This window comes from Heptranchias perlo, chromosome 34 (genome assembly GCF_035084215.1).
Source record: "Heptranchias perlo isolate sHepPer1 chromosome 34, sHepPer1.hap1, whole genome shotgun sequence".
NCBI lineage: Eukaryota > Metazoa > Chordata > Chondrichthyes > Hexanchiformes > Hexanchidae > Heptranchias > Heptranchias perlo.
Genome location: NC_090358.1, coordinates 9,037,049 through 9,054,493, shown reverse-complemented (window position 1 = coordinate 9,054,493; position 17,445 = coordinate 9,037,049). Strand labels below are relative to the sequence as shown.

Genomic DNA, 17,445 nt, shown 5'->3' with positions numbered 1-17,445 from the left:
TGTAATTAAAATCTTAAAAATTCCATTATCCTCCCATTGCTGTCATCAAAAGAAACAACTAGCTTTGAGCAAAGATTTACTGTGTTATTGGGCCAAAATTTCTTGGCCCTTCAGGCACTCTCCCACCGTAACTTTGGTGGGAATGCAGTGGAAGGGCTGCAAACTAGACCGAGACCCAGACCCAGATGTCCTGAGTCTTGATCATGCCCAGGAGTTTCCAGTGACCATTTGTTGCAGCCGAAGCCATCCACCCACCCCAAACAAGGCCATTGATCGAGAGGGGGCAGGGACTCCCAAGCCTGGGAGTTCCCACATCCCCGGCCTCTCCTTGGCAGCCAGTGTGCTCCGTGAAAGGAAGCATACAGACCTTTGGAATGGCAGTTGTGGGGCCCACTTTGAGCAGGTCAGAATTATGGCCTGAACCCTTGAAGAGAAAGACAGCAATTTGGTTTAATTATTACAAAGGGCGTTGCCAGGGGGAAAGTTTATTTTGTTTTCAGGTGGCACCCGTCCCCTCGGGCAGCCGCTACTTTGTTGCAATTTGCGGCTTCTTCATCATAGCGTGCGTCTGAGCTTCGCCACTAATCAAGCAAGTGCCCAGCGGTGACCAACAAATAAAGGGAATTTCCCAACCCCATGAGCTTGGTCAAGCAGAGTCAATGGCGGAGGTCCTTGTGGTCATGATCCCGATGTAACTGCCGAGGTTACGGCCCATGCATTTCAGAGCCATTGTTTTGAAATGCTGCTTCTTGATCCACAGGTCAACCTTGTCACCCCGACCCTTGCCAGAATGGAGGGACGTGCCTGGCTGGATTCTCTTCAGGTCCCTATTTCTGCATCTGCATGGATGGATTTACTGGGAAAGACTGCACTGAGAGAGAGCAAGGTAAGAAGCCTGAGAAAGACCTTAACCAGCATGACCGATGCTGAGGTTTGAGTTGGTCGTTCTTGTGTTTCTGTCTGCATAGCTGTTACCTATCTTTTTTCACTTTGTTAGTTCAAACATTTCACAGTCTGTGAAGCAAAAACAGCCAAAATTGGATTGAAATTAAAGAAATAATTGACAGCAAATAAATGTCAGATGCAACAACAGAAGATCACTGCCCAGTAACTGGAACTTGGCCTTGTTCCTGATAGCTTCTCCTTGAGCACAATTGACTAGAGAAAGGATGCATTCAAGCACCATCAGTATCTCATTGATTAGCAAGCCTATGCAGCTGTTAGTTGGGGACCTTTGTTGGTAAAGCCTTCTGTTGATTCTTTCAAACTTTGATTCTATGAACTTCTGATGTGCCGTACTTGAGACAAGATAGAAAGAAAGACTTGCATTTATATAGCGCCTTTTACAACCTCAGGACATCCCAAAGCACTTCACAGCCAATGAAGTTCTTAAGTGTAGTCACTGTTGTAATGTAGGAAACGCGGCTGCCAATTTGCACACAGCATCTCCCACAAACAGCAATGTGATAATGACCAGATAATCTGTTTTAGGTGTTGGGTGAGGGATAAATATTGACCAGGACACCAGGGAGAACTCCCCTGCTCTTCTTTGAATTAGTGCCATGGGATCTTTTACATCCACCTGTAAAAAATAGTATAAGTTACAACATCTAAGGAGGAACCGAGGAATCGAGAGCAGCTCTACTGAGTGGAGTTTAAAAACTGAATGATTTTATTCTCTAACTGCTGGGTCAGGTCCACAGTGAGTCCAAACTCTCAATTTCCAGATATTCTCCTGTCTACTCTGCAAGTCTACCTTCATTCTAGATTGACTGTCCAAGGTATGCCAGGATACTAGAATAAGGGGCATCGCCTGTGGAAAGAAAAGTTTAGGACAGATGTCAGGAAGAACTTCACACACACAGTGGCCCCTTGGAATGGTCTCCGGAATAGGGTAATGGAGGTAAAAACCTTAGACTCATTCAAGAGTTGGTTAGATGATGTGATGGGAGAATGGAGGTCTTTTATTCTGGATCCATGAGCTAAAATGGGCCAAAAGCCTCTCTCTTTTGTATCTTCCTTGTGACCTGAGGTAAGGATTTTGCAGTATTCAGTCACACAAATAAACACTCGAGCACTCCATAAACAATTATACTCAGGTGGGTTGACTTTACATTAAATGGATCAATTTCACTCATGTAACCAACACCCCCCAATTCACAGTTACATTCATGACGTTGTTAATTCAATGCCTGGACTAATAGAACTCGGGGCTATAATTAATTAGAACTATCTGGAATTTAACAACGTATCTAAATCAAATGGCCTCCTTATGTACTATAAGATTCTATGATTCTATGAAAGAAAGAACTAACACCTACCTAGTGCCTTTTTAAGTACTCAGGACATCCCAAAGCACTTCACAACCAAAGAGTTACTTTTAAAGTGCCTGTTGTTATGTAGGTGAATACAGCAACTATTTTTAACTCAGCAAGACCTCACAGGTGGTAAATGGGATAATTGGCCAGTTAATCTGTGTTGTTTTGGCATTGTTGGTTGAGGGAGGAATGTTGGTCATGACACCAGGAGATCTCCCTGCTCTTCTTCAGTAATGCCATGGGACCTTTGCCATGTATGCCAGTGAGAGTCAGCACCTTTAGGAGGGGAGGATACAATCTTATAAGAGAAAGGATCACTCAAGAAACCGTTGGACCAATGACAATATGAATTTACATTTATTTTGATTAAGCGCTTTCTTTGTTGCTAGCCAAGCATTTCACATCTTTAGGATTTACTCTTGGCTTGTGTTTGTGAGCAAGACTTCGGGAGTCAGAAATAGTACAGTTGCGGGGCTGTGTTTGGGGGAGCTAGCTGAGATTGGACACTTGCACAAAGTCATTTTGCTTTTTTTCTTCATCATAGCTTGACCCAGGAAGTTCCTTCGCATCACTCCCTGTGGTACATGAAGTAATTGTGCAACCATGTTTCTTCTCCCCCCCTCCACCCGCACATTATTTTATTTTAATATAATTTATTAATGCAATCAAAACAGGAAGTGGTGCAGAGGAATCTACCGGGTATACGTTGGAAGACATAAGGTATAACGATGTCACTACATACTCCGAATCCTCAGGTAAGCTGCCTGTGATTTCTGACAACAGAAACAATGTTGTTGGGCAGAAATTCAAAGCTCGGCCATGCTGCATCCTGCAGACTTTCACGAGTCTTGTGTGGGGTTCGAAGCGATTCTCGAACTCTCGCAGAAGACGCCAAAACCTCTTTTTTTTTTAGTCTCTCTAAAATGAGTGTTTGGCAATCGTAGCTACTGCTTGGTGTGTGCGCACTGACCGCTTTGGCTGCTGTTTACCCGTTTTGCTGCACTCCTTTTCATTCTTCGGCCGGTGTCTGAACGCTAGCTGCCAGCGTAGCGATACGGCAATTGCTAGAAGCATTTCTCAAAATGGCAGGCAATTCTGATGCCCGCCTTCTTGCCCTCCAACAATCTGAGCAAAATTCGTTCCAGGGAGACCTTCCAACTCTGGAGCTGACTAGTTGTAAGTGAGCTTTCTGCTTCTTGTGCTTGCAGCGTGTGAGCGCAGAGCTTCCATAGCGAGGTGGATAGCTGAGCATATGGCGATAGCTGAATATTGAGTCTGAGAGCTATTTTTCTAGCCTAGAACCTGCTTCGTCCAACATGACAAGCCATTTGCCAACAATGGCGGATGGTTGCACTCCAGGTGAATCATTGTCCCTTGTCTTTACGTTGCTGCTTTTCTTGAAAGGTCAACTATTTTCTGGTAATTAACCCAAAAGGAAGGCTGTTGCCCTACAATCCCTCCAAATTCTGACTGTTTTTTCCCTCCTGTCCTGATGCTGATGAACCTTCAGTACCTTGTCTAAGTGAGTATTCCTCATGTGTGAGCCTGAGTGTGTCAGTTTGCTATTCGACCACCCCAGCTGAGGCCAGTCGAGTTTTCACTTACAGTCCACGCACACACTTTCCGAATCACATCATCGGTCCCTGCTATTTCAATATTTATGAGGCCCCCACTTGCTTGCGTCGGGTGGTCTCCATGCTCCCTAAAACTCGGGAGTTAAAAACGTGGAGGGGTGGTACCAGCACAGTTTCCACCAGGTGGGCAGAGTTAAAACCAAGGCCTAGTTGTGGTTCCCCACCGCCAACCCAGCTCCGATTTGTTACCTCTTCACAGGCCTATGGTGGAGCCAGGAACCTTCCTCGTTTGCATGGGTCAGCACCACACTGCGTGCTGTGTTTAGTCTCCGATACATTGAGGGAGTAAACGTGTTGGCTGGGAAATTCCTCGGAGCTACTCTCCCTCCACTGGCGTTACTTCACTGGAAAGCCCGTTTACGCACGTATTCCGGTTTACCGCCGCACTTCTGAAGAAGTGGCGGAGCAGGAGCAGCTACGAGGAATCTCCCAGCCGTTATTTGGAATTTTGGCAGAACCTGCAGCCGCCGTTCCTGTACGCTCTCCCAAAACTCCTCTCCTTGCCACCTCACCAGAATAAACAACATGCATTTATATTAGCACCTTTAACATAGTAAAATGTCCCGAGGCGCTTCACGGGAGCGTTATCAGACAAGATTTGACACCAAACCACATAAGGAGATATTAGGGCAGATGACCAAAAGCTTGGTCAAAGAGGTAAGTTTTAAGGAGCGTCTCAAGGAAGAAAGGTAGGGAGGTTTAGGGAGGGAATACCAGAGCTTAGGATCTAGACCAAAGAAGGCTACGAGGAGGTCTGACAGAGGTGTTCAAAATTATGAGGGGTTTTGATGAGGCAAATCTGGGAAAGCTATCTCCACTGGTTGATGAGTCAGTGACTAAAAAGGCATAAATTTAATTTCATCACTAGAAGAACAAAGAGAGATTTTGAGAAACTCTTTAAACAGAGGATTGTTAGAACCAAACACGGAGATGGAAGCAGAATTCATAATAGTTTGTAAAAGGGAAGTGGATCAAAATTTGAAGAAGCAAAATTTAAAAGGGTATGGGGAAAGGGCAAGGGAATGGGACTATGATGGGCTGAATGACCTTGGTCTGTGTCACTGTTAAAGTGGCAGAGCAGGATCATGGACTTGGGCCCCATTGTATTCCTGAGTTCACTGCCCATGTTGTAGAGCATCAAGGGACTGGCTGGACAGTTTTTATAGGGTGGGAGGAATCTGAGAAAAGCTTCCAATGAAGCATAGGAGATTGTCAACTAGTAAATGGCTTGAGGTCTACTACAAAGTGCTTGGGGCCTACAATATTTTACTTCACCTAGCAACAAATTGGCTGAGTGGTTAACTTCAGGCTATCAATTAAAATGACAACTTTCTACCCACTATTATTTCTTTGTTACCTTGCAGGGCCTTGTCACCCTAATCCCTGTCAAAACAGTGGCGTGTGTGAATTGATATCGCTTCAGCGTAGAGGAGATGTCTTCAGTGAGTACACGTGCAAGTGCCCCACTGGCTTCCAGGGCATTCATTGTCAAACAAGTAAGTGAAGTGACTCATTTGGGAATTATTATCTGTGGAGAATCTATCGACGTCACTGCTGTTAAACTATTGGTGCAGTCATTGTGTGCCGTTGACATGGAGTGCGATGGCCTTGGTGTCCACATTGTGAGCCTCTATTGGCAAAAAAACAGTCCCTGAATTGAATAGTCCCGCCCTCAATTCCTCATGAAATGAGCAAATGTACTGATTACAAGGCAATAATGTAATCTTGGAGTTTAGGAGTTGGTTGTAAAACACCTGGGCTCTGTTCTGGTGGTCTGTGATGATCTTTGAACCCATCTGTTAGATTAGTGGCATATAAAGTGTAATTTTGCCAGCTCTGCTCCTAATTCAGAGCCTTTCTAAATGGGAGCTCAGGTCACAGAATTGGCTCTATAGGGCTATAGCGCTAATTCTAACCCGTGCTCAAGTCTACCAAGGGTTCATGAGCCTTGAAAAATGTTCCCTATAATCCCTATTATGATTGATTATTCTCTAAGGGCGGAGGAATCATTTGATTTTAAGGGAAATCAGCTATGCATCCGACACTTTAAAAAGTTTGATTCCTATAATTAAATGAGCTACAGACTTGTGCATTATCTCTGTTTGTAAATATAAAAGAATGTTCTTGATTGTAGAGTCTGTGAGATTTAGTCTCGACCCTGGGACTAGATCAGAGTGATCAATGCGTCTCCTGACAGCCCCATGATAACACTGACTAGTCAGCAAGAAACTCTCCAGAGGAGAAGTCACTATCGCTCGGGGCTTGGATTTATCCCAGAATAGTTTCAGAAGAACCAGACAGCTGAATCGTTTGAAAAGGACATAAAGGAGAGATTGTTCTCAAAGTGCGATTTCTGAAATTTTCAATCACGTTACAAATTTCTCATGGTCAGCCCAATGCTGGAAATAGGTTAGGTTGTCACGTATTAAATGAATAACACTGTATCATTATTCCCTCTTGGAATCATGGGGTCAGCTTCCACATGTATGCTGACAATACCCAGCTTTACCTCTCCACCATCACCCTTGACTTCATAAATTTTGTTGTGCTGTCTGACTGCCTGTCCAAGTTATGAAGGAGTTGGAACTTTCTCTAACTCAGCCCTCTGCCCATAAACTACACGCTGTAGCCCCTTACTCCAATCCCTTCCGGGCTGCTCACTCAGGTTGAATCTGCCAGTGTGAAAACTCTCTGCCTTTCAAACCTCATCCATCACCAAGACTCTCTATTTCCCGATCCACAATATCGCCTGCCTTCTCTCCTGCCTGATCTTCACTGCCACCAAAACCCTCATCCATGTCTTTGACACCTGCAAGCTTGACTGCTCTAACACTCTCCTCAATGGCCTCCCCAGCTCCACCTTACATAAATTTCAATGCCGTGCGCACATCCCATCCCAGATTAAGTCCTTCTGGTCCATCACCACTGTCTGTGGCAAACTTTATTGGCTTTCCATCACCCGCCTCATTGATTTCCAAACCATTAAAACAGACAACAAAAAAAAAGCAGATGCTGAAAATCTGAAACAAAAGCAGAAAACTCTGGAAACACTCAGCAGGTTCAGTCAACACTTGTGGATAGAACAGACATGTCCACATTTGAAGGATCCACACCTGAAATGTGAACTTGTCTGTTCTTGCAACGGGTGCTGACTGACCTACTGAGTGATTCCAGCATTTTCTGATTTCCAAATCATCCTCTTTGTCTATAAATCCCTCCATGGCCTTGCCCAATCCTATCTCTTCAACCATCTGCAGTCCAAAATCCTCCGTCCTACCAAATCTGGCTTTCTATGCATTCTCCTTACTTTGTCTGTTCCACCCTCAGTGGTGAGCCGCTAGCCATTACTCTCCCGCACTCTGGAACTCCCTTTCTGAAGCCCCTGCCTTGCTATATTTCTCCTCACTCTGAAAAGTTGTCACAAATCCTACATTTTCAACCACCTTTGGTTGCCTCCCCATAGCTGTCTCCCAAACTCCAGCTTGGCATTTGGTCCCTCTTTGTAAAGTGTCTTAGGACAATTCCCTATATTATTTTTGATTATTCATTCTCGGGATGTGGGCGTTGCTTGCAAGGCCAGCATTTATTGCCCATCCCTACTTGAGAAGGTGGTGGCGGGCCTTCCTTTTGAACTGCTGCTGTCCATGTGGTGAAGCTACTCCTAAAAATGCTGTAGGGTGTTCCAGGGTTTTGACCCAGCGAAGATGAAGGAACGGTGATATATGTCCAAGTTGGGATGGTGTGTGACTTGGGGAGAACTTGGAGGAGATGGTGTTCCCATGCACCTGCTGCCCTTGTCCTTCCAGCTGGCGGAGGTCGAGGGTTCGAGAGGAGCTGTCGAAGAAGCCTTGGTGAGTTGCTGCAGTGCATCCTATAGATAGTACACACTGCAGCAACGGTGTGCCAATGGTGCAGGGAATAGATGTTTAAGGTGGTGATTGGTGCTAAATAATTGCAAGTTGTTGTTGATTTAGCTAATGTAAAGTCATAAAGCACAGTTGTGTAGGAGCTGATACTGTGGGACTCAGTCACCCGGACAGTACTGGGGCCAACCGGACAGTACTGGGGCCAATATTGCAGGCCGCATCACTGGGTCTGTAGCTGGAGTTGCCAAATGCAAATCCAACATGACCTGAACTTTAGTGGGGATAGAGAGAAGAATGTGAAGCCTTGTTTTAGAAATGCATTCATCTGACTCCTGGCAGTCTTGTTAATGGGGAGACAAAAATAAAATCTTGCGGTGGTTATCATTAAAAAAAGACTTGCATTTATATAACTCGTTTTATGACCTCAAGATGTCCCAAAGCACTTTACAACCATTGAAGTACTTTTTGAAATGGAATCACTCTTGTAATGTAGGAAACAAGGCAGCCAATTTGCACAGAGCAAGGCCCCACAAACAGCAATAATGACCAGATGATCTGTTTTTTTAGGTGTTGGTTGAGCATATATATTGGCCAGCATAACAGGGAGAACTCCCCTGCTCGTCTTCAAATAGTGCCGTGGGATCTTTTATGTCCACCTGAGAGAGCACTCGGAGTTTATCATCTCATCGGAACGATGGCACCTCCAACAGTGCAGCACTGGAGCGTCAGGCTAGATTTTGTGCTCAAGTCCCTAGGGACTTGAGCCCACAACCTTTTGACTCAGAGGCAAGAGCGCTACCAACTGAGCCATGGCTGACACATTGTCCAGTGCAGTCTTGTATAGGAGTTGGTATGCAGCCTCCAGGATTTCAGCTTCCACTACCTAAATCTTACAATGTAGGGTGAAGATGAATTCAAGCTTACTGCACATTTTTCCCCACTAAAGAGCATGTTGAGACACTTTGATTTGGCCATTGCAGACTTCAGATTTGATTCCTCGGGCTCTGCAGCCAACTCAACCACAAGAATCCGGATTAATCCAGCCAATCATCTCTAGTTGACGGGCAGCTGCTAACAAATGACTCGTCCTGAGGGGAGAAGAGCTTTCCTTTGACTTCTTAACATTAGGAAGTGACCCCTTGCACCTAATATATATTATAATGTGCATGGGGAACTGAGTCGTGTGGTGAATTAGGAAAAAACTTGTTGTTTGACCTCAGGGATTTAGTTTGAAATCCAGCCCAGATTGATGGGATGAAAGAATTCTCTGTCTGCTGGTTGTAAATGTCTGACCTGAAATGAGTTTGGGGCAGTTTCAATCCAGGTGCTAATGGGTGTGGGACCACAGCACAAAACTCCATAAATTGGTACTAAATTGGCAAACTCACTGAGGCTACAGGATAGTTGGTGTGGGGAATGGGAAAATGTTAGCCTTGAGTTTGAGGCCGACTCACATTGTTGGTTCAGTGTAGAGAGAGTTTCACTATGCATCTTAACCTGCGCTGTAACAGACCTGGCAGTGCTTCATGGTGCGGTTTAGAGGGAACTTTATTCTGTATCTGACCTGTGCTGATCCAGACATAAGGAGGCTTGATGGTCGTAGTGTAGAGGGAGCTTTACTCTGCAGCCAACCTGTGCTGAACCTACTCTGGGATTGCTTGATGCAGCCACTTGGGGGGTGAAATTGGTCAACGCCAGTAGCACAAAACAGGCCGATAATGAAACGGCAGCCTGTTTTACACCAAAGAAAATCGGGCGTGGTGTAAAACAGGCTGCCGAGTATGATCATCTCAGGAAAGACCCTATGGGGTCTGATTGCACAGGGTCTTAACTGTGTATCGGGTCTGACCATATCAGGAATGACCACAGCGAGTCTGACCACACTGGGTTTGACTGTATATTGGACCTGACTATTTAAGTGACTGACTGTACCGGGGTCTGATTGTACCGGGTCAGACCGTTCTTTTACGCAAAGCTGTTGGGTTCCTTAATTTTGAAAATGTAAAACTGTGAAATAATGTATGGTGAAGTTATGCAGTGATATATTGCAAAGCATTGCAATGTACTTAGGGCTGATTGCAAAAGGGCACAAAAATGGTGCTTTTCTATTGGGTGCAAGGCACAGATTGAGTGTAAATGCCAAGTTTTACAATTTTCTCCCTTCTGCTCTTGAATACACTGACTCAGGTTTAGGTATGATTACGGAGGTGCTGGCTACCTTTTGGTGTCTCACCCAAGTGGTCTGTTCTTCCTGTGCAACACCAGACAGTGAATGTTAGCAGTGTATCCTACCCTGAATCTTGTCCTTACTTCATGTTCACTTGGGTATAGTTCCTAGCATTGGGGGTCACTGTTTAACAATCAGGAGCAGGAATCCTGGCTGGTGGATCCCTCCTTCCTTTGGGCCGGGATCACTGAGGAAACTTGGGGCACCCCTCCTACCTATGGCAGTATAGTCTGCCGACACTCACGTTTAGGCCCATACATGGAGAATGGCAATTGGGTGAGGGCTATAGGGGCCTGTGGAATTGTACACCAGTGAGAGTCAGCACTTTATGAATGTGAAGGAAGAAAATTGTTAGCTTGTGTGGGGGAAATAGTTAATTCAAGGTGAGATGTTTTATGAACACTGTGAGACTGATTTTAATAAAACTATATTTTATTTCACAGTTTTATACTTTCACAATTAAGAAACTCAACAGTATCTATGAAAGAACAGTCAGTCCTGGTACACTCAGACCCAGTACTGTCAGACCTATTTCGATTAGTCCTGGTACAGTCATACCTGGTATGGTCAGTCCTGGTAAGGCTAGATATGGCACCAGTCTTGGTACGATCAGACCCAGTACCAACAGTCCTGGTACGGTCAAATCTGGTTACAATCAGTCCTAGTATGGTCACAAATTCAGGTGGACTCCCATTTCTGCCTCTATCTTTAATATTTGGACTAGTTCCCAGCTGGTGACAGGTGAGCTGTTCTTCAAACTGGAATTGTTTGCTCATCCTCTGTGGCTCCAGACATTGGTCGACGATCAGAAGAAAAGTTTCCGACATTTTATAAAAAGTAAAACTGCCAATAGTGGAAATCTGAAATCAAAATGCTGGACATACACAGCAGGTACATCAGCATCTGTATAAAGACAGTTTACCATTTCGGGTGGGGATCGGAACTGGATGGATTTCTGATGAAAGGTCTCCACCCACGACATAAACCCGCCTTTTCTCTTTTCAGGTGCTGATGGACCTGTAGTGTATCTCCAGCATTCTCTGTTGTTTTCATCCTTCCTTTTTAGATCTGTTTTTTGCCTTGGGGCCTTTCTATGAGCTGCCTGAAGGAGTGTTTCTCCTGAAGAGTGGCTAGGTGTTTACTAAACACAGAATTCTGGGTTTAAGAAGATTACCGTGCTCTCAATGTATAGTCGCTTTGAAAAGGGTTTTCAACAACCTGGCAAGATTCCAGAACACCTGCTCATTGGAGACAGGATTAAAATCTTAGCAAAGTGCTATCTGTGGAGTCTCAGCATCAGGCCCTGCATTCTGCTTCCTCACATCTCATTATCCTCCCACTCAGCATTTTTTCTGACATTTCTTTTCAACACGTCCCCATTCATTTTAAATCTAATATAATTTCACTTAATTTGTGAATAATCATCTTTTTCTACAAAATGGCTCAGTGTACATCAAATTCACACACTTCCATTTTCTATAGTGCCTTTCATGACCTCAGGACATCCCAAGGTGCTTTAGAGCCAATGAAGTACTTTTGAAGTGCAGTCACTGTTGCATTGTAGGCAGTGCGGCAGCCAATTTGTGCACAGCAAGGTCCCACAAACAGCAATGTGATAATGACCAGATAAACAGTTTTAGTGACGTTGGTTGAGGGATAAGTATTGGCCAAGACACCAGGGAGAACGCCACTGCTCTTCTTCCAAATAGTGCCATGGGATCTTTTATGTCCACCTAAGAAGGCAGACAGGGCCTCGGTTTAATGTCTCATCCGGAAGACGACACCTCCGATAGTGCAGCACTCCCTCAGCACTGCACTAGAGTGTTAGCCTAGATTTTGTGCTCAAGTCTCTGGAGTGAGACTTGAACCCACGACCTTCTGAGGCAAAAGTGCTACCACTGAGCCACAGCTAACACCTTTCACCATAATAATAAGCTATTTCACCATGGCGGCATCACAGCCAAATCTCCTCACGTCCTCACCCAATGTCCACACACGTGCATTTTTCAGCAGGGGTCACTGGGTAGTGATCACGAGCAGGAACCTTGGCTTTTTTTCCCCCCATCATAGCCTGGGGACAAGAAGGCTAATTGAGCTCTCCTACTGCCATCCCAGCTGAGAACAGTTAACATCAGCACAGACCAGAGATTGAACTGAGACTTTCTGGGCAGTATAACTGATCCACCAAAAAACGCAGGCAGGACCTTGGCTTAACATCTTCCCCAAAGGGTGGCACCTCTCACAGTACAGCACACCCTCAATACTGCACTGAAGTGTCAGTCTCGTTTTTGTGCTCAAATCCTGGAGGGGAGATTATACCAACAGCCTGTTAAGTCTGAAGTAAGGGAGTTACCGACTAAACCAAGCTGACTCCTTGTATTTAAATGAATCTTTATTTGGAATACAAATAAACAAAAACTTGCTATGAGACCAAAACGCTTTTATAAAAATTAAAGCAGAATTCACATGGGCGACTTACTGTTTTGCAAAGGAATGAAAACATCTTATGAAAACAATTTAATTCAGAGAGCCCATAGAATATGGTCAAAAGAATCTGTAAAATGTTCCAGACAAAAAATCTTTGTGGGTTGCTTGCTGCTGGAAGCTTTGGTCGCATAATTTTAAAATTAGAGGTATGCCTTTCAGGGGTGATGTCCGGAAGCACTTCTTCACACAAAGGGTAATGGAAATCTGAAACTCTCTCCCCCAAAAAGTTGTTGAGGCTGGGGGTCAATTGAAAATTTCAAAACTGAGATTGATAGATATTTGTTCGGCAAGGGTATTAAGGGATATGGAGCCAAGGCAGGCAGATGGAGTTAAAATACATGATCTATTTGAATGGCGGAACAGGCTTGAGGGGCTGAATGGCCTGCAGCTGTTCCAATGGGTTGGTTGTTGCTGGGATCGCTGGCTAATAGCTGAGCTAGGACTTAAGGTGCGGTTATACTGCAGGCACCAGTTTAGCGCACTGTTGGACCAACTGACAAGTCGCATACCCATCTCCCAGCTCTCATGTCAGGGAAAACAGAGCTCTATACATACGTGTAAGCACACACATGCATAAACATACACACGTGTGTGCTCACACGTGCCACGCACAGACATACACACATACTCATATGCATGCATATGTAGAGACATGTGAATATGTGCATGTGTTCATACACATATGCTCAAACCCACACACAGAGTCACACGAATCTCTTGGTTCACCAGCATCCAGCTGCAGTTAAGTTGTTAACGGGGTACATGTCTCTCTGTTTCCATTTTATCGAAGTGGGACTGGCTGAACATCAGATTTCCAAGCAGGCCTGACTACTGCATGCAGTACTCACATTGTTCATAGCGTCTGCAGAACAACAACAATTTGCATTTAGTTAGTGCCTTTAATATAGAAAAATGTCCCAAGGCACTTTACAGAGGCATAAGGAGGCAAACTAAAGAAGAAGATATTAAGATGGATAACTTAAAACTCACATCTTTGACCAAGCTTTAAGAAGGGTCTTAAAGGAGGAGAGTGAGCTGGAAGGGCTGAGGGAGGGAATTCTAGAGTGCGGTACCTGGGCAGCTGAAGACACAGCTGTCTGGTGGGGCATAAGAAGGGGGGATACACAAGAGGTTGGAGTCAGAGGAATGGAGAGTAAGGGGGCAGGAGGCGGTAGGGCTGGAGGAGATTACAGAGATAGGGAAGAGCAGAGGGGAGCAAAAGGGACCATGCATGCCAAGTGCAGCAAATTTGCATTTCGACAGCCAGACCCACTACACTGGGTAAACATGGCAGAGCAGAGCATGGAGATAACGCACCCAAGGGCCACAGCCGGAGCCTAGGATCAAGGCAAAAGTACCTGTTAACAAAATAACTTATACTGAATGAGGTGACCCTCATTCTGGGACGAGCTGAATCCCTTTAGAGTCCCTCAGGTCTGATAGTTCTCCAAGAGAAGTTCTTTGATGACAAGTTGGCCTTTGTTCTTTTCAAATGGAGCTGTAGGAAAAATGGCTCTACTTTCTACTACACAAAAAGCCTCTTACTGATCCTCCCGCTCCCTCCTTGCCCCGAGGGAGTAACACAATCTCTGTAACCAATCAGAGATTATCTGTAGGGAGTTCGTTGACACCTGCAGGGTATATATTGTTTCTTTTCAATTGGGTAACTGAGAAGGGAAGTATTTACAGTATGAGGTACCTGAAATACGCAATTTCTGTGATGCACTGTGGCAAGTGAGAAATGGCTTCCTTCCCTGCATCTGGTGGCGAAGCATGAATAGCACTTGCCATTTGTACTTTCTGCGGAAAGTCTGAATTCTTGGCCTACCTGCACAGGCAGGCAACATTTTCCTATTGTCAACATTAGGGGAAGATCCCCATCCAGAAGGGGTCCCAATGGTGACTTTTGAGCAGCTGATGGTGAACTGCAGCCAAGGCCTCTCCCTACTTCCTAGGCCTCTGACTACATTGCTCTTTTTCCAGCTGACTGGGTCAGGTGTAGGGAGGGGGGAGGGGCAGTATAGAACAGAGTAGAGCCATTATTCCAAAAATGTCCATTTCATGTGGCAACTCGACATCAAAGAACTACTTGTATGTGAATTGTTCGGGTTTGTCGCCGGTCTCTGAATCCACTCTGCAGTATAACTGGGGCAAATTCAACCACAGAGAGACACAGTATGAATGGGGTGTAAGTACCCCATGGTATTAATTGGAATATAATAACTTTTCACCTGCATGCTGGTTGTGGAGATTGGTGGGGCTTTGGATTCTTGCAATTGATTCTCCAGCTGTTGAAAATCACTCACTGTTAAAAATGTGATCTATTTGACCTGTCTCACTCTTAAAAAAAAAACACTGATCCACATGTTTAAACGGGTTTTGCAATCTGCCTCACTCTTTAGTAGCATATAAACCTCACTCTGTATTTTCCCAGTGCTATCAGCTTTGCTGGTTGAGTTTTTGATCTTAGTTGTGCTGTTCAGGGCCTTAGAGTCAGAGTTGGGGAAGAAGAGGATGAATTGGAGGTTAGATCATTGCAGCCTGATCTCCTATACTTCAAGTTGTCTGGTCTAAGTGCAGAGTAATTGTCCAACCTGTGAACTAGGGATTTGATGTGTGCTGTGGGGAGACAGAAGGTTTGTCGTTTTCTTTCTCTCTCTCTCTCTCTTACTCACATTCTCTCTTGACAGAAACGATTTGAAGTTGTTGTCAAGTAGAGATGAGGTCAAATATGGAGACACTGGGCGGGAATTGGCGGGGTCACTCACAAAATGCCAAAAATTATCCAGCGACCAGTTCATTAAAAGCAACATCAGCTTTTCACCCGATCATTCTTGACACTTATAGGATAACAAATGTTGTATTGCGTTGACTGTCAGTGAGAAACATGACTTAACATAAGTAATCTCAACACAAACTGTTGCTCATCTACCCCTCTGTATTCTATTGAGGCCATATTGTAGACAGCTATAAACTGTTCGGTCACTCACCTCAAAAAAGCAGCTGAATAGGATCATTGGAACCCGGCAATAGGTGACCCCACATTCCAGGAGTTTCTTGACTCGAGTAAAACCTTTGTAATTGGACCCTTGTGAGCCATGAGTCTTTTAAATTTATGAAAGACGCTGTCATTGGTTTAATCCTGCACATTACTTATTACAGAACAATGGAGCACTTTGGGGAGGGAGATGTCTGGAAGAGAGGTTTCCGCTTATAACAACATGGGCACGGGACCAATGCAGTCTAGTTTTAACAGGCCTGTACTTGATGATTAAAACTTTCCTTGGAAAGCTGCTGGTCCAGACATTTGAACATTGAGCAATTTAACAAGCGATTGAAAGCTAATGATTCGAGAATGATGGAATCAAAACTAATGTCAGAAAATTAGGTTCCTGCAAGATAACCAAGAGTCTTGTGGCTCTGATGGCCTCTGAAAATATTACAGCAATCGCAAAGCACATTAACCTGTACTGTTTTTTTAGGGAATTAAGCAAAGAGTAGCTTATTTAATTTACTGCGCAGAGACCGAGACCGAGACCAAGCTCTTTGTTGAATACTGATCTACAGAAGTGGTGCTCCTAATACTGTGGGCAAGGCCGGTATTTATTGCCCATCCCTAGTTGCCCAGATTTTTGATACAACTGAGTGTTTTACTAGGGCACTTCAGAGGGCAGTTAAGAGTCAACCACGTTGGTGTGGGACTGGAGTCACATATGGACCGGACCAAAATTTGCAGGGCTACGGAGAAAGAGCAGGGGAATGGGACTAACTGGATTGCTCTTACAAAGAGCTGGCACAGGCTCGATGGGCCGAATGGCCTCCTTCTGTGCTGTAACGATTCTATGATACTATGACCAGATAAGGAGAGCAGGTTTTCTTCCCTAAAGGACACTAGTGAACCATTTGGTTTTTTATGATAGTCCAATAGCTTCATGGTCACTCTTTACTGATACCAACTGTTTCCAGATTTTTAAACCGGAATTCAAATTTTCAAAGTACCAAATTGGGATTTCAACCTATATTCTCTGGATTATTAGTCCAGGCCTCTGGATTACTAGTCCAGTAACAGCCCAATGCCTTTACAGAGGGAAAAATAAAAAGGAACTGATGCTGAAATATGATGGGAGCATTAGGGGATTCTGACCTAAAGCTTGGTTTAAAGGAGGCTTTAAAATTTGGAGAGAGAAATGGCGAGATGGAGGGGTTTAGGGAGGGGAATTCCAGTTAGTGGGGCTGAGTGTCTAAAGGCTCTGTCACCAATGGTGGGGTGAAGGGAGTGGGTGATGGAAGGTCACAGTTTGCGGTATTTTTAATAAAGTAAATAATATTAACAAATATTCAATTTTTTTTCAGATATCAATGACTGTGCTTCCCAGCCATGTAACAATGGAGGGCACTGTGTGGATCTGGATGCAGATTACTCATGTAATTGCCCCTCGCCGTATGTAGGGAGAAGCTGCCAGCTCAGTGAGTGTTTGTGCTACACATCAGCTCATAACCTTTATGTTGGGTGGGAACTGGGAGGGGCAGTGGGTTGGATACTTTTCTATTCATCTCTAGGACCTGGTTTCAAATCCATACCAAACAGAGGGGATGACAGTCTCCCCTCTCTACTGGCTACATGGAATTGGCCTGGGTGTTCAGCACAAAAACTGCCTGACATCTGGTACAAATTGCCAATCTTACTCAGGATGGCCTGTGTGAGAAATAGAACTGGATGCAATTGGGGGCACTCTTGTCACAAAGTTAAGTACAAATGAATGAGGCCATTCAGCCCATCAAACTCACCCTTCCACAGAGATCTGTGATTTCCCCCCCATTCTATATTATGATGAACATTGTTGGGACAGAGTAGAGAGAGCTTCACTCTGTAACTGGCTTGTATTGTACTTGACCTGGAAATATTTGATCCT

General features: G+C 44.6%; 1 protein-coding gene across 4 annotated transcripts in view; it reads left to right on the top strand.

Moving 5' to 3' along the window:
• The window catches only part of mfge8b (milk fat globule EGF and factor V/VIII domain containing b), a 57,866-nt gene that overhangs the window by 25,113 nt on the left and 15,308 nt on the right, over positions 1-17,445 (top strand). For 2 of the 4 annotated variants that reach the window (XM_067971392.1, XM_067971393.1), the window contains exons 2-5: positions 761-886; positions 2,993-3,073; positions 5,317-5,448; positions 16,886-16,999. In XM_067971392.1, the coding sequence (XP_067827493.1) occupies positions 761-886; positions 2,993-3,073; positions 5,317-5,448; positions 16,886-16,999 (453 nt within the window). The remainder of the gene's footprint in view (positions 1-760; positions 887-2,992; positions 3,074-5,316; positions 5,449-16,885; positions 17,000-17,445) is intronic. The other 2 variants (XM_067971394.1, XM_067971395.1) reach the window with 1 other exon arrangement.